The sequence below is a fragment of the Chelon labrosus genome, assembly GCF_963514085.1.
Source record: "Chelon labrosus genome assembly, chromosome: 18".
NCBI lineage: Eukaryota > Metazoa > Chordata > Actinopteri > Mugiliformes > Mugilidae > Chelon > Chelon labrosus.
The window spans coordinates 15959022-15976992 of record NC_140351.1 but is presented as its reverse complement, the minus strand read 5'-3'; the positions used below and the strand labels follow the sequence as shown (position 1 = coordinate 15976992).

The 17971-nt window shown below is 41.1% G+C and overlaps 2 protein-coding genes across 5 annotated transcripts in view; both read right to left on the bottom strand.

Moving 5' to 3' along the window:
- The window catches only part of asap1b (ArfGAP with SH3 domain, ankyrin repeat and PH domain 1b), a 55523-nt gene extending 42081 nt beyond the window's left edge, over positions 1-13442 (bottom strand). For all 4 annotated transcript variants that reach the window (XM_084566314.1, XM_084566315.1, XM_084566316.1 and 1 more), the window contains exon 1: positions 12703-13442. In XM_084566314.1, coding sequence (XP_084422440.1) covers positions 12703-12828 — 126 coding nt within the window. In that variant the 5' untranslated portion in view covers positions 12829-13442. The remainder of the gene's footprint in view (positions 1-12702) is intronic.
- A 2539-nt stretch (positions 13443-15981) lies between these two features.
- LOC311503782 (enkurin-like) lies at positions 15982-17920 on the bottom strand (the record flags this gene model as incomplete). Its single annotated transcript, XM_084566655.1, has 5 exons — positions 17638-17920; positions 17124-17365; positions 16814-17031; positions 16530-16676; positions 15982-16158 (listed from the first exon to the last, which is right to left on the bottom strand). Exons 1-5 carry the CDS (start codon positions 17715-17717, stop codon positions 15982-15984), a joined length of 864 nt encoding a protein of 287 aa, XP_084422781.1. The 5' UTR covers positions 17718-17920.
- Positions 17921-17971: the final 51 nt, after the last annotated feature.

Sequence of the window (17971 nt, the reverse complement as noted above, 5' to 3'; positions counted from 1 at the left end):
TTCTCTAAATGCAGACACTTCAGACTAAAAGAGTAGAAAAAAGAAGATTATTGTTAATTGTCGTCCCTCTTAAGCATTTTAAAACAAAAGGCCCAAACACCCCCCCCCTACACACTGACCCAGGTGACCAAAGGGGTTAATGGGGCTGACTTCCTGGTTCCCAAACACAACAAAAACACACACAGTCATGCCCAGGAGGTCAGAAACTGGTGTCTGGAGTGACTGAGCATGAGTGACTGGAGGCTGTCTCAGCTTCACACTTCCTGCCCAAGGTCTTATCCTCCCACAGCAGCCCTGCCGCTTCCCCTGCAGCCGTCCTTTGACAGGAAGCAGGAAGCGTCCAGGCTTGTCAGTGTCCTGTCCCGGGTCTGCAGCACCGCGTCTAATGACACTAACTGCTCTCCGCTGACAGCTGAGGGATAAAAAACACTTTCGGGCTGTTTGGGAAAGTTTACTCTTCATTTGCTCGTCCAGTCTAAACTCTTTGATCCTCTTCGCCTCCGTGACATTTGGCATCAGACTGGCGGACGGCTTTGCGGTTACCAAGGAGATGTGATCTGGCCGTCTCGCGCGTCAGCTCAACATTCTTCTCCGTGGAGACTGCGGGAAGCTGCTCTGACTAACCGACCTGTACTCTCTATTTGTCAGCAGCTCTCCAGGACTTAGCGGTGCCACTGTGGCAAAATTTAGCTTTCACCCCGCCGAGAGTGGACACTAAACTTCTCAGAACTGCTAAAATGCAAATGATTTCCTAGAAGAAGAAAACAGGAAAGGGCACAATTATCAAAGGACTTCCCCAGAGTTCAGACACAGGCCTGAAAAACATCTGCAGTGGCATTTTTTTTTTTTTTTTTTGAGGGAAAGTGACAGCCCACATCATCATGTTTTATTTCTGTTTCCAAACACAAATGCATTCTCATTTCCTTTTTTGGCTGCAATTACACAACACCTACTCTACAAATACACAGGAAAAAAAAGGTGTTTATGTTGATGTTTGCCACAGCATAAGTGAAGACATATAAAAGATAAGTCTCAGTTGAGTCTATGTGGCATGACTCAAGCAGGAAGGGTGGGGAGCCGTTTTCATTGGCAGGAAACAAATGCACATCCCTTTCTCTGGGCCTGCAGCCGGCCAGTCCTTCAGCTCTCCAAGTAGAATGGGAAAAATGAGAGAATGTAACATTTCCAAAAGCAGCTGAGGTCAGACGACCTATTTCTCACACACACACACAGAGTGAAAGAAAGCGATTGACTGCCAGTGGTTTTGGTTTTGGTTAAGAGGTGTATCAGGAAGACCACATGACATGGCGTGTCTGACATTGCAAATGGATTAAGGTTAGACTACATCTTTTTCAGGGGCTTGAAGTTAATGAGGATGTCAAACAGTGATCAGTACTGAATGGAACTGCTGCTTGCTTCTACACTTGCACAGCCTCACAGCTGGATCCATTATATAAGAGAACCTATTCTCTGATTTAACAATATATCCAGGCGCCATTTTGCCGTCACAATATTAACAATAAGACCCTGATGTGTCTTGAGCCTTCTCTGTCTTCCATTAGGTTTGATTTTCCTGCAGCAAAGCTCATCGATGCGTCGCCTTTCTGAGCCCAACTCTCAATTCCCATTTGTGGCGACTTCCCATTAGCACTTGAATGTCCAGACCGCAATGAAATCTCAACCGTGCCCGCTCTTGAACGCATCGCCGCAGGGTTCATCGCGTTCCTTCCACAAAGAAGAAAGCGGCCTCTGTCTTGAATTAGCAACATTAAGAGAAATTTAAGAGCTGTAATATAAAATGGAAACAATAGACGTTGGAAACTTTTGGAAAGCTTCAGACAATTATTTGCGGCGACATAAACACGAATATTATGTTGTTTATGGGCCACAGCATGCAAAACGGAGCACATCCCTCTTAATGTGATTTTTATGCTGTTAAAATTAAATAACAAGCTAGGATGTTGAACAAATCTTGACCTGCTAATGTTGCTGGTCACTCGGAGAAGCTGAGGTTACTCCATTACGTAGCCTCTGGCTCTGCAATCAAAGAGAGACTGAGCTGCTTTGCTGTGTACTTTCCTGTACAGAGTTTGTAGAGGCGACACGATGGCACAATAAAGCAAACTTCCTGAGCTGCAATGCTGACTTTTTTTTGTTTTTCACAAACACCGTGCACATACCGACACAGATGCATGCGGCTGGTGAAAACTCAAGCCTTGCTTGCATCAGAAATACAATATAGTACATTCACACATCTTTTGCTGGTTTCTCTCTGCTATGCTCCCTCTCACTCTGCCCACCACTTGTTTCGAGTGATATGCGTGTTTTCACAATAACACCCACGCACTGCTGCATTAGACTGCACTCATCCAACATCAAACAGCATACCTTATTTGAAATTGTGCTTAGCAGTCAGGAAGTCATCATTCATGTGAAGCAGCAGTTAGATTATTCTATTGACAGCCTTCTACAGCGGGAAAACATCCCGCTGATTATTAATACATTGACAGCCAGCATGCTCCTTGTGATATAATTTTAAGAGCAGCAAAGCAGATAGGGTGTTTGTTTCCGGATAAATCTGAACCACAAATGTGACAAAACCACTTTCCGTTCAGGGCTGCTGCAAGCTGTCAGTTGCTCTACTGTTTTTGACATCATTTGTAGACCATGAAATGCAAAATAAGAACAAACCACACTGCAACAATCTTGTTATAAATCTGTTATTATTTTCTTAATTAAATCTAATATTATTTATAATTATATATCATTTGGTCTATAAACCTGCAATACGACATCTAGTTTTGTTCCATAATCTAAAGTCAGCCTCTCAAAATTGCAGCCAATGCGCCAGTTGCAGTTCCTTGAATGACTCTAAAAGTGAATCAATCACCATAAACCTCCAGGTTGAAACGTCCAAATTTACAGTGGAAATGAACACGTTTACAGCCTGGTTTTGGTCTCCATGGTTCATTTCTCCATTTATGATGACAGACGGCATCGTCCATTTATATTATATTGGGGCTAAAAGGTATTCTTAAGTAAGGGTTGGTCACTTTGAATTCACCAGAAGCTGGAGTGAAGCACAGCCAAGATGGCTACGGCCAAAGCCTCCACACTGAGCTTCAAAACCACTCTTCAGGAAAACTGTCTGGCGTCACATAGGGATCGTCCATCTTTGCTATTGTCCAAAACCCCAAGACACACAGTGTACTAGATAGCTAGATAGATATATTCAGAAGTTCAGAAACTCTATCGAGACACAAATAACGCTGCATTCACTGCCTCTTTTACATTATCAAAAGGCTTTTCTTTTTTGTTCTTTTAAACCTTCCAGTTGATAAAGAGAACAAAGAATTTCCTCCCCACAAACCTCAAAACTATGAAAAGACTTCACCTGAACTAACTAAGTGGTGATGGTGCTCAAGATAAAAAAACCACAGGGTTTTGCTTAGACGTTATATGACGGCGGGTAATTGATAGCTGAACAGCTTTTCTGGAGCTTTCAGATGTGTAGGAAGTTCTTCCTCAATGTACAGTTGTAGTAATGTCCGCTTTTTAGAGTTCCAAAATAACTTCTCATCTACAATGGGTTAAAAGTTGAGATTCATGGCTGATCTTTATTACAGCACAATTAATATTTGCATTAAACTGCATTAAACTTTGTCTGCTGAGAAAGATTACGTGACAAAGTAATTGCCAAATAGTTTTAACCATGGTTTATTGCGATAAGTCTCACTAGTCAGACGAAACAGAAAATATCAATTTCATTAACTATTTTCTGAGTTTATGTTCATTGACTAAAATGTATTGATTGATTGAGAGACTATTGGAAGGAAAAACAGATAATAACAAGTTTTTTTTAGATGTCAGTTAAATCCATGATCAAATGGTTTTAGTTGATTAAATAAAGCCCAAAACAGCGCATTGATCATTTACGGTAAAGATGAAACTCTACAACAGAAAAGCCTGCAAAATCCAAGATCTGTCTTTTGTAAGAGGACAGCAGTGTCGGTCAATCAAAGAAAAGCTAAAATAAACTACTCCAAGCTTTTTATCTCTAATCTCTGACTTATCATTGATCAGCTGATAAGCCTGCCAGCGCTGCTTCCTACCAACCAGCCACCCTTGTTGTAAATCTTCAGGGCATGCAGCCAAAAACATGAGCCCCTTTGAAAAACACACAAACTGTTAGAAGTAACATTATTCTTCTAGCCGCTGAGTAACGTTCCTACACAACACTCAGTCACGAGTCCTTGGCCAAAGTCGCAGGCGCAGACTCTGCAGAGCGCTTTACGGCATTCCTTGAAGTTTTTCTGCAGAAGAGTCTCAAATTTCACACTTTATGGGACTCTGCCGGCTGAGAGACCAGCTATTCCAAAACCACAGGTGCATCCACTCCCAAAAGCCATTTGGATGTTCAGACACAGCAACTGGACATGCAGACGAGCAGAAATAAGCCTCTACTGTGATGTCCGGCAAAAGCTCAAACTCAATGTGTGTTTCCATTCTGATTTTTTGACAATTTCTGAGTCTGCAGATTTGACAGCTGCTCTCTCAATGTGGAAAAGGAAGTGATGTAACTCTAGTGTTAACAGGCATCAAGGAAAGAGGTAAACAACTTAACTTAAAGGACCAGCAATGCATTTCCTGCAGACTTGAATGACCTCAGCAAGCACTTCTTGGTTGTTCTGGGAAAGGTAGCTTTCAAAGTCGACATTGAAAGTCTTGTTTAGCTGCAGCAATACACACACATACACACATATAGATACACACAACTACACACCGTCCAGGGCCAAGAGCATCAAAGCTCACAGACAGCGATGTGCTGTTTACCCCTGAGGCCACAACAAGACAGCCAGCCGTCACAGGACAATGTCTCCTGGTCCTGCAGGCCAGTCCTTGAGGACAACAATGTTACTACTGATGTAATCCTCGAAGAAGAAAAATGGAGAGCCAAGAGGATGAGGAGGAGGATGAAGAGGATCTGTGGGTGCTCTGTTATTGCTAGAATACAGGCACAAACCAAAAAATGGAGAAAAGCAACAGAAGGGCCATTACACAATAAGTGTATCAGTGTATCACAGCTGGATAAAATATATATTTTTTTCCAAGTCAAATATTTGTGGTAAGGCCATTTTAGTCTAAATTAAGCTAAATGCTAACATGCTTAAACTGACAATGCTAACTACTGACTACTTAGCATAGTTTGCTAAGATGCTGTTGGATATAAAAACAAAGTATAGGTGAAACCAATGGGAATGCCATTAGTTGAAAAGGTATTTGCTCATAAATAATAATTGGACTAACCTAAAGTTTGGAGTAATTATGTCACAAGACCAAAAGTGAAGGGAATACCAAAGTTTTTGGGATATGTCACGGTGGATCAAAGCAGTGCCAAATGCTAAAGAAAAATCTCTATATATAGAATAAAAACACTTTTTTTTGCTTAAAAAATAGGAATCGGAATCGTAATAAGTAGTCAACCACTTGACAACGGAAATAACACTTATTGTTGCAGCCCAAGTAAATGACCCCCTTGACCCTGCCATGCTTCACTATAATATCCTACACTTCCAAATGTATCCACACCTAGTTAGCTCCAGTGACGGCATGCTGTGATCCTTCAGAGATTAAGATGGCCGTCGATGGAGGGGGACTTCATCCATCCGCGTGAGGAGGGCTGCAGACAGATGTGAACACTGACCCACTCTTCCTCGTCTAAATCTGGGGGAATAGCAGGGGATCAGAGTGCCAGAGAGGGGTCTGGTCCGGGGCTAATCCGCTGCCAGCTAATAGCCCTTGATGATATACGCAGTGCAGCTGTGGCAGGAAGGTAGGCCAACAGCTGTGGCCCACAGACCGATTATCAGATTTCAGCACAAACAAGCAACACAACACAGTTTCACCTCCTGCTGTGGGAGACGGGGATCAAATCAAAAAAATGGCTTGAAGGTTCATAGAAGCAGATTTAAAGGAACACTACAACTTTTGGATGCTCTTTTTTTTTTTAAATCACTGAATTGATGTTTTTGTTTATTCAGCAAAAAAACTGACTCTCCAAATACCCAAACATTACTTTTAACAAAACAATCTGCATTCAAAAATAATAATAATAATAAATCGTCAACATCCTATTGAACAGGAAGCAGTTATTGGTGGTTACTTGGAGGTTAACCTCCTGGCTGTAATGTGGCTTTAGGACACCATTTGGTGAAAGACAATACAGAAATGACAAATCATTGGAAGTTTTATTAATTTTTAATTAATACTTACACTAATAACATCAATTCACCTAATTAAAAAAGAGCTAAAGTTTCATGTGTTAGCAAACCGCTACACAAACAAGAATTTAGAGTAATTTCTACTTATTGGAGTCAACCACTAGGCTAGAAATAAGTTTATAAATAATATTTCCAAATTGGGATATATTTTCTTGTTTGCTGTATGTTACAACTAAAATGAAACATTAGGCTATGTAGCTAAGCTAGCACGGCTCAACTCAGCTAAATAATGTCCGCTAGCTAGCCGTTTAGCCTACCCTAGCTGCTAGCTCTTTGCTAGCGCATAGAAACGGCAAATATACCATCTAGGTTATTTTCAAAAGTCAAATTCTCCCCAAACTTTTATTATTCATTGCCATACAAGTTTATGAAAGTTAAGAAATAACACTGCTTATTTAACAGCAAATACATCCAAATTAAGACTGAGAATCTTGGGAATGTCCACTTTTTCATAGTCTGGAACAAGATGTGGGCAACATTGCCAAGGGACGAAAAATGCTCCCATTCTCTCAAAATATGTGTGATTCACTGGGTTTGGTGGCACTAGGGAGAGATGATGAATAAAAACCCATAACTTCATTAATAATGGAATCTGACACAGCTGTGCTCCTCAGTTGCAAATGTAGCAGAGAGTAGCCTTAAATAGCCAGCACTCAGTTTTGTTATGCAAAGCCAAGTCTGATAAAAACTTGTCTCGTCGTTTTGAATTATTCACCGTCTTTGCCTCGTTGCTGGTGGGGGAATGCTAAAAGAGGTTCAACATATCAAACCAAACCAACCAAAGACATTAAAAAAAGATGTATTTCAGACAAATCAAATAAACGTGTCAGATCCTGACCAAAAACAAAGCGACATATAAACTGTGATCAACAGACGTTCCCCAACAAACGAAACACATACGACGTGACAAACAAATGAAAATGAAACTCCCTTGCAGCGAAAATCCCTGTTTACCACACATGACTTGTGGGTAGTTTCCAAATGTGCAACGGTCAATAAAAGATGCCAAGTGAAAGCTAAATGACCAAACACATGAGAAGAAAGCTGGAATTATGCGTTATCTGTGCAGCCATTGTTGAGGCTCACTCTCTGCTGGTGGACTGGATGTTACATGTGACGGGCCTGAAGCCTCACATGACAGCGTGTCATTGAGGGTATGCCTTCAGGTGCTGTTGGCTTTTCAGACGGCTGACTTGAGGCTATTAGAATTTAAAAATATAGATATATGCATTGTATGCTCTACTCCCTGCTCTGCTTCTGAACCCAACAAATAGAGCTGATTTACTTAAAAGGTACCCTACGGACATTTTACAGTAAAAGTGGCCTTGTTATTTACTTACAGCAATTTTTACAAACCGATGTGTGAATCCAGAAGGCTACAATGTTGAACGCATTTCCTTTCTCATATTGATGAGCTGTTACTGAAGGGGGAGTGTATTGATTGCTCCTTTTTATCTTTCTTGCCAAGAAACATTCCTGACCTTCTGATGCAACAAGGCTTTTAGTGAGTTCTGATACCTCAGGCAGCTTTTCTACTTGGAGTTCTTTGCTAGCTTCTTTCAAATGGAGAAATTCATCCTCCTCTCCGTCTGTGAGATATATATGAGGGTACGTTTCAGATGAGGTACCATAATCATTATCTTGATTTGCTTAAGATTCACGAGATCGCACTTTTGCTTTCAGAGCTTCTCAAATTATTGATTGTTTTGGTTCCTCTTTGGCTCTGTCATACTACCTCATATTGTTCGTTGAGTATGAGTAGTTAAGGTTCAGGGCCGTCCACTAAGGAAGAGACTGGCAGCGATGTGACGTCAAATTACCATAGAATGAAAAAATAGGAGAGTCTGATGCAGCTGACTGACATATGACACAAACAGAGAGTTCCCCAAACATTTAACACAACGAAACACCGTCCACAGCTTTGGTTCCTACCACCACATATACAAGACGGCTACCTCGGCGACATCCATCCAGCCATCAGCTGTCGACTTCAAAGCGGTGGGCGATGAACAGACTGTGACTTTTGACTCAGATTCAGATTCAGTTTGGCATTTGCTGCCTTTTCTGCTGCAGTTAACACTATTATGCCTTTTAGATTATTTCTTGGTCATTGAATGCATTTTAAACACCATATTGTGGTGTGATAAAGCGAAATCAATAAGCAATAAACAATGAGAAATAATTGTCCATTGATAGTGAATGAAGGACTAGATAGGGAAGACTGAAATCCACATTTTCTTGGTTTTTACAGTATCATATTTTTACTCAATTTATCAAAGTCTTCTACACTGCACTTCACTGAACTAACTGAATATGACTAATGTTTGTGTCACCAAATGTGAATACCGCCTCAGCCATCATTTAAGTCTTTTTTCGGCTTCAACTGCTCATCCGTTTCCTGAAGTCTTGCTGTCTTGTATGGCACCTTATCACTACCACCTATTGTCATAAACAAACGTTTAAGTTCAACTGGTTAGAGTAACACCAGTTCATATAAAATGACATTCTGTAAATAAACACTGGAGCTGTCAGAAGAATGTCAGGAATGTTAAGTATGTTCCTTGCAAAAGTAAATAAGAAAAAATAAGGGACTTCCACACTGAATGACGACTTCAAGCAATTACTTTCATTCCAGTATAAATACTCAGTGGTTTGGAATAAAACTCCTCATTCATTTTCTTACACCGGATAGCATCAATCTCTCGTGCTTAAAACGCTCCGACTCAAAAGGAAGTTATATAAAAGTAAAAAATATAAAAGGCCCATTAGGTCAGGCCCAGCCATGCTTGAATGGAGTGACTATGAAAAGTCAACATTTTTCTGGTCCAGCCCATGTGATGTGGTGCTCAAAGGAATGCCAATGCAGTGAGGGTTTCCCTTGTATCGCTGCTGCGGCTCTCTGTGGTTTAGGAAAGCAAACCCAGTGACGCAAAGTGCCATCTGTGGGGCAGAGGGAGAGACAATGCATGCCCCTCGGGGGAATAGCAAGTGCCTGCTGCTAATATTAACTTACATGAAAGAGAATCGTCTTAGAGCAATAACCCGTCACATATTTCTATAAGCAAATGTCAGATTTGCTGTTCTCTGCTGCTGAATAAACCAATACAATCTGCTTAGTTGGCTGAGTTATTGGGTTTGCTCTTCTTCAGATTTAGGGAGGGAAGATTCAGCTAAATTTAACACATAAAATACAGTGCAGTTTGAGTGGAACAAACAGGATGTATCCAAAGAAAGGATTTTCAGACATGTCATTGCGAAGATAATCACAATGTTCACGTTTATTGTAGAGCCGTGATCATTTTAACTGACAATTAACTGAATCTGGGCAGACAAACTAGAACTTGGTGTTCTGTGTACTTACTAATCGATTTATCAATCAGTCAGTGGACCTACATAAATTGAAACTGCAGCTATTTTGAAGAATTGATCATTAAGGTGTTTTTGAGCAAAAAAACTTAATATTTGACATCTTTTTAAAAAAAAAAAAAAATTAATAAATCTTCTTACTCCTTTGTGATTCAAAAGTGAAAATGTTTCAGAGTTGGGACTATTGACTGGACAAAACAAGATATTTGAACATGTTTTTAGGTCTCTGGAAAGTGATCCTGGCTCCTAACCTTTGTCAAGTCCTGACTTCCTATGTTACTGTTGTTAGGCTAGACAAACAACAGTAACACGGATTGAAACCCAAATGGGAAAATGTTGAAATCTTCACTTAGACGCTAACCATAATTCTTGACAAACCTGAAAAACATACAGTCGATAAGGCAGAGAGGAGGAAATAACGATGAATAACAACTGAAGACTGATAGTTGTTTTTCAAATGTTTGCTAAAATTAGCACGGTCGGTTGCTAGCTGTCTTGCCTCCACGTTACGTCAAAATCATGACGCTTGAGTGACACGGGAAGTTGGGACTTGACAAAGTGTAGGAGCCTTCTGATTGGTGGTGAGCAGACCAATCGGAAGGCCAACACAAGGGTCAATTTGGAACGGCCATTTTTCTCACTTTAAAGGCCCAAACGAGTCATTCTTTAATTGAGAAACCCACCTGTAGTGGTTAGCTGCGGCTTTAATCGATGGCGGGGTATTGTCTAAATGAAAATAGCTGTGGGGCTGATCTCAAGCATCTCAAACTTCAACCACAAGCAAATCCACACCCAGTACTTTCTGGGAAACGCAGTGCAAACAACAACAACACAATAACAACTGCTTTGCACCAAACAATGACAGCAAAATAAAAGCCAGACACATCAGCCAGTTTCCGATCTGACACACACACACAAAATACACACAACAACCGCCCCCCCGCCCCATGTCCTGCGCCACCAAGCCGCCAAGACAGCTAACCAGAAACGAGGTTATTTTTAAAACGTTAATGCTCCATCTCCCTGCCCATTGTTTTCTGCGCTGATCTAAGTGTAAACAGCAAAACATCTTTAAGTGTTCTGGGGTGGGGGCCAGTGAGTCATAAATACTTTTGTGTCATTACGATCAATAATTGAAGCGTGGTGCTGAATTAAGGGGATATGATTCTTTCCTTTCTTTTTTCCTGCACCGCCAGATGACTCAGTGGAAGCACGCAGAGAATGACAACTCTCCTGCGGGGTCAACTCTCCCCCTCGGGTTACAGCATTAAATATTTACGCCCCACCTTTGCATAATTTACCTTGTCAACATATCGAAGGAAATGACTCGGGGAAAAGAAGAAGAAGAAGAAGAAGTGAATGCTTTAAGTTTGAGGAGAGAGCTCAGCAGAAAACCAGGACATCTTAAACAAACTCCTCTCCGGGCGCAGGCAATTTACATCTCTGCAGCAACTCTAATCTGTGTATGATGCAAGTTGAGCCTCTCCATGTCTATGCAGGGATCAAACAGAGTGTCTAATTTTATAAAACAGACACTAATCTAAGTGTATTCATGGCTTTAGGCTGGCTGTCTGCTCCTTGCAGCCTGATGGGTGTATCCCACTCTGAGCGCAGAAAAGGCGCATCTTGCCTTTGTTTAAACCTTGTGTTCCTCGCTCTTTAGTGCCAGTATAATGGTCTTCCTTGTCATGTGATCTCTGCAAAAAATTCCAGAGCGGCTACTGAAGCCCAGCGCACATGGCGGCCCTCTCTAACAGATGTTTTTCGTTTGTGCTGCTGCAGTCTCTCTCGGAGGCACGGAGCCAGGGAGGTGATTCATGATGCGAGCCTTTTCCTTGTTACAGTCAGCAGACTGAATGTGCGCTCCAGGTTGAGGATAAACACGGCCCTGGCTCTGTTTTGGTAGATTTTCTATTGTTACAATATAATAAACTTGCAGAAGTGATGGATAGCACGGACCGGGTGTTTTAGTATCTGTTGAAGGGAGGACCGGGCCTGTTTTTTCTCTTTTAAACAAACCATCTCTGGTTACAATCTGGCTCGTTTTACTGTTGACATGTGATGTGTGTAGTTATTCAACTAAATATACTCAAGTTAGTCACCCCAAAGCAAAATGAATGGAGAGTTCCTGCTTTACATGAGGGCACGCACTAAACGCTGTGAGTCACTTACGTCCGCAGCTATAATTCAAGGTGGGAAATGAGGCCACATTAATGGACGGGAGCGAAGGTGTGCGCTCCCCCTGGTTTGATGCTCCATTTAATCGTGGCAGGAAGGATACAAGGTAGGTGGGGGAGGTGGGAAACACTTCACAGCCCACCTGCCTGACCCGATTACCCTCTTCCTGCATGATCAAAGGTGACACAGCATCAAAAAGGTATGTTTCTTTGCAATGCTTCCTCCCGAACGAGGCCTGCGCGAGAGTTAAATCCAGATCCGACTGCCAGCGACTAGAAGAGGTCTTTCTCTCTGTGTGTCACACAGCTACAGCCTGGCAGCATGCTACGAAACCCGTGAGTTATGTAATAGTGAACAGAGAGAGCTGCAGGCCTGAGTGCACATCCTTCTATTCCCTCAGCTCTTCCAGCAAAGCCATCTACCCCCTCCACTACTATTATTATCATTACTCTACATATTTGGCTGCCTCGTCCATAAAGATAACACACAATATGAGAGTATCAGCTTCACACACTGGCTCTGCATCACCTGTCTGCATGATGTTTTTGCACCGGAATAGGTGTTCAGCATTGGGGGGGGGGGGGGGATATATATATATATATATGGCAACAGGTGCAATTATTTGCATGATGTGCAACATAAAAATAAATCTGTGCCTATGGGAGGGGTTTGAAATTCTGGCAAATATCTTAAATTGCTCAGTTGCATGTTTTATTTAACATAATTCATATTCAATTTAGGTGATTTATTTTATTTTTATTAAAGAATAATGTAATCTGTGTGGTCCTGCGGTTTTTATCTTCAATTATCCATCCATCCATGCATCCATTCATGCATCCATCCATCCATCCTTCGCAGGCTGACACCGTGGCCTTACCTCCTCCAGCACATTCACGGTGTTCCTGCAGCTCTGCAGTCGGGTGGTGAAGCTGGATGTCGTCGGGGAATTGTAATCCTCTGTTGTCTCCGAGAGAAACTCGGACACCGATATTTGATCCGGCATCCTTTAACGGGGGGAAAAAAAGCCCACGGGAGGGTTGGCGATGAATGTTCAGAAAGACAAAACCATGTAAGAGTTAAAAATAGAAAGAAAGCGGAGGGAGTCCGGTGCGAGGCGATTGGAAAGGAGATTTTTTTTTTTTCTCGCAAAACTAAAAAAAAAAAAAAAGAAAAGAAAAGAAAAAAAAAACTATGGAGATGATTAAGACGTGTCTTCTCCGGTGACTTCTCAAATGACTTCGTTGTTCCCCAGGGGCCACGGGAGGAGGGAATTAACTATATATCTGCAGGATGTTTCCCCTCGGCGTGTCTTTTCCTTCGGATGCTGTCTAAAAGCGACACATTCATAAATAGTGTCACTCTGCGTCTGGCTAAACCTCGGAGGAAAAACCACCGTAAAGAATAGCGGATGCCCTCATTATGCTCTACAGATGTGCAATAAGCCGCTCGTCGTCAAAAACTGCCCACCGTTACCAGGCTCTGGTTAAAATTTAGCATAGTCCATGGTCTGCCGAGGTCGTCTGGAACAGCAGCGGGGTTCGGTCCTCTCGTCTTCAGCCGTAGTTTACGGTTTTTAAAGCTAAACGCTGCCGCAGACACATTCACTGCCACTCTCTCCTGCTCGGCCGCGCTCGGAGCTGCTCAGAGGCGTAGCCAAGCTAGCGGCAAGAGAAGGTGACGCTTCCGGTCCAGAGTTTCAACATAAACCTCCGGAGCGACTTCATTTTGAATGAATCGCGTTTAAATAAGAAGTAACGCGTTGGAATAAATCTTCTTAAAATGTCTACATTTATGTCCAAAAACATGTTTTGTAGCATTGTAAGACCGCTTTATAATCAAAAACTATGCATTGTTTTGTTCTCCCCGTGCATTTCAGATGAGAAAAAACAGCTTTTATACCAAGAGATGGTATCAAACATGTTAGGTCATGTAAAGTAGCAATCGATGTTAGGCCTTATCTACAAAAATACGTATCTCATAACGACAATTTGTTGGTTTTATTCTGAAAGCAAAACTCTCCGTTCTCCGTTTTTGTATCCCTTGATGACAGCTTTATGAACCTCTCTCCCACCCACCTCGCCTGGTTGACGGGGACGAGGAGCCACTATACGCATGCGCACTGTGGAATCTCACTGCAGAGTGAGCCAGCCGTTGGACTGCAGGCCTGCAACAGAATACAAGATGTACCGAAAAAACAACAGCTATGTGTAATGGTTTCACTTTTAGCGGCAGTTTGTGGGGTGTTAATCTTTTTTTTTTTGTATTTTTTTTAAGACTAGAAAGCCATGTTGCTTTTGTTGGTTGTACATAGCTGACTTCAAAAGCAACAAAATTAAACATACATTAATTTTAGCTAATGTTATCCCCAAATCTTTAACGGCTGAAAAACGTAGCCTACATAAACGTCCCGTTTATAATGTAAAAATAAACCTTTGCTATGACAAAAATAAAAATATGTCACAGTATTTCTCAGATTTAATCTTTCATGTGATGTTGATCATTTATTTTAGAGGTGCCACCTTTTAAATTTAGTCTGAAGTTAATAACTAACCTGATCTGTCATTAAGGTCTAAAGGTCTAATAAGATGGTTGTGGTGAGTTTCCGCTAGTGTCCATATCAGTAATTATTATCATATTTATTACTGTAGTTTAACTAATGAACTATTTCAGGGGTAATTATAAATTTGAAACAGCTTTTCAAGGTACGCCTACTGGATATATTATCTTGTCACTGTCAACACAACAAACCCAACAAAAAATATGCAATACATACTATATAGCCTAATAACAACTGATTTAAAGTTATCCACAAGTAATATGAACCAACAGCTGTCTTAATATGCACATAATTCAACCCTCATGTAGTGCAGGACTTAAATATTTACATTGCTCATCTTAAAAGTTTATTTATAGCATCGCCTATCCTTCCCTCCCATTTTTTTATTCAATGTACACTTTCACTTCCTTTCAAAATTGCATAAACGCAATCTATCAATACTTGACAAATAAGCAAAAACACATTTTTCTATCTTTTTCCCTGTGTCTCATCTCCATAAGGAAAACAAAACAAACAAAACAAAAAACACGTCATTCTCTGTGCAAACCATTGATTCAAACTCAAACACGAAGCGCCATCTTGTGGGCATCCATTGGTGTGTGTGTGTGTGTGTGTCAGAGGTGGGAAGTAACGAAGTACAAATACTTTGTTACTGTACTTAAGTAGATTTTTCAGGTATCTGTACTTTACTTGAGTATTTATTTTTCTGACGACTTTTTACTTTTACTCCCTACATTTGTACACAAATATCTGTACTTTCTACTCCTTACATTGGAAAAACAGGCTCGTTACTTTTTTAACCTCCACGGATGACAAGACATAAAAGATGTGACATGATCGGACATGACTAGAGCATCGGACTAGAGAAGGAAAGTCGATGATGTGCTTCCTGTGTACTTCTTCTACTGGGTTCAGCAGGGTTTAAAAACAACAACCCAATAATCCTCAATTTATTATTAAAAATTATCCAGATGCTGATGCAGGACCTCTGGTCAGTTCAGTCTAGATTATTCTGCTAGAACATTTAAAAAATATATATATATTTTGTGGGCGGCACAGTGGCGAGGTGGTTAGCACTGATGCCTCACAGCAAGAAGGTCACCGGTTTGAATCCATGGGCCGGCTGGCCTTTCTGTGTGGAGTTTGCATGTTCTCCCTGTGTCTGCGTGGGTTCTCTCCGGGTTCTCCGGCTTCCTCCCACCATCCAAAGACATGCTCATTAGGTTAATTGGTGATTCTAAATTGGCCGTAGGTGTGCATGTGAGTGTGAATGGTTCTCTGTGTTAGCCCTGCGATGGACTGGCGACCTGTCCAGGGTGTACCCCCCGCCTCTCGCCCGATGACAGCTGGGATAGGCTCCAGCAGACCCCCACGACCCTTAACAGGAATAACCGGGTATAGAAAATGAATGAATGAATGAATGAATATATATATTGTTTGGGCTTATATGATTCCTAAGATAATTGTGACAAATGTAAGCCTACATTATTTAATTTATTTACTTGCCTGTGATTTCAAGCTGAAGTGCAGGGTATGTGATCTGATGTACTAACACAGATCCCAGAAAAAGCAGTAATGACAGAAAATTATTTGATTTTATTAATTATTATTAGGTACATAGATGGTTTTGAATCTCTCAAAAAGCTTGATGTCCTTCTCCAGCTGCTTCATTTCTTTTTCGAGCTGCTCCTTCTGGACTTTCCTTGCCAGTGTGTAGATGACAAGAGGGAGGCCCTGGTACTCACGATGAAGCTCATCCCAGTTCTTCTTCAGGCCCTGGATTCAAGGAAGGAAACCCATCAGTGTCACAAGACAGGCAGGGCGATAATTCAACTGATTCATGGCTGTTGTATATTAAACAGACATTAGACAGAGGTGTTGTCGACAGTAGAGGAGTGCTAAAGAGCTAATTCTCCAGCGTGGGTCAGAAATATTTATATTAGTCCTATAAAAGCCTCTTTTTAAACTAGTATAAATACTGACCAGAAACTATGTAAAGAAGTGTTTTTCCTAAAAATGTTAAATACATGAAATCATCAAATTCATGTCCTGTCCTCTGCCAGTCGGTCAGATGTCACATGATGTACAATCCCCTGCTGCTGTTTTTAGGGAAAGAGCTGCCATTGTGCAGTAATGTGTTTGAGTACCTCCAGGACGGTTTGTCGTTCCTCATCCGACAGGCATTTCATGGTTCCTTGTTCCTGCTGTTCTTTGACAGAGTTGTTCAACTCCTCCTGACCCCTCCGTTGTTCCTCGATGCGCTGCCGCAGGTACTCAGGTACTTGACCATATTCCTGCAGGTCGGAAAAGGAATCAGGCACCAAAATATATAATTTTATCACTAAATATAAACATGAACGTATTCTGTGTTTTCATATGACTTTTTTAGCACTCAAAAAAAATATATTATGAGCAGTACTATAGGAAATACCTTTTTCATTATGTACTTGGGGACAAGTCCTGAGTTTTCAAGGAGCTGCTTGTGTCCCTTGTGGGAGTCCACACTTGTAGGCTGTGGCTTCCTCGGCACTGCTACAGCCGTCTTTGCAAAGTCCCCCTTGGTGTGATTCGCCATTGGTAGGTTGTCAGTCCTTGCAGGAACCGGTGGTTTCTTCACAGCGAAACTGGCGTCTTTCGAGTGCTGCGTTTCTGAAAAATGAAGACGGAATTATAAAGGTAAGAATCTTACCACTCAAACAAAAAGCCACATGCAGATAAAACAGTCTAATATAAGGACTCACTGTCAGGCAGTTTGGGCTCTTTCGAGTGCTTCTTGAGGTATTTATCTGGAGATGGCATCTCTTCTTTTGCTGGCCCCATCGTTCTCATGGCATCTTTGCTTGACTTATTCTCAAGGAGAACAGCTGGCCTGAACTTGGACACATACCTTAAGAAAAAACAAACAATCACAACATTTAAACATCTTGTCAGAGGTTTGTGCATAAAATAAAACAGAAAGGAGACAAAGTTATTACTCAGTTTTTACTTTCATAGTGAATTAAAATGATATCAGTCAGACACAGTAAAACTTCTACTTATTAGTTAGCTCTAACTTGCAGTAATTTTAAAATAAGCCAATAAATCATAGTTACTAATAATAATTTCTTGACCAATTGCTTTAAGGTTATACAGAAATTTTAAGGCTAGAAGTACTTTAGTTAAACCCAAAAGAGATTGTCTTTTGTTGACTTCACCAGCTGATCTCTTAAACTAACTAAGTTATCTAGCTAGCTAAGAAAACGTAGAATAACTTACCGTGGAGCTTTTTCAGTGTCATCCTCTTTCTTTGGAATCCAATTGTAGACGCTTTCTGGTGGGTAATTAACCTTTGACATCTTTAGAAACCTCAAACAAAACACAGACTGTACGATTAAATCGACACCTATGGGTACACAATAATGTGAAATGAGGTACAATAACGTGAGCCAGCATTATTTAAAAATTAGTATGACAACCAAAATGCAGACAAGTTGCCAGGCAACCAGAGAGCAAATGTTGCATTCTTGTACGGTCGTAAAACACGTTATTACGTCTCTCCGTCGTATCTAAAAAGGGCCTATGTTACATGTGTGTGGTGTGTGTGTGTGTA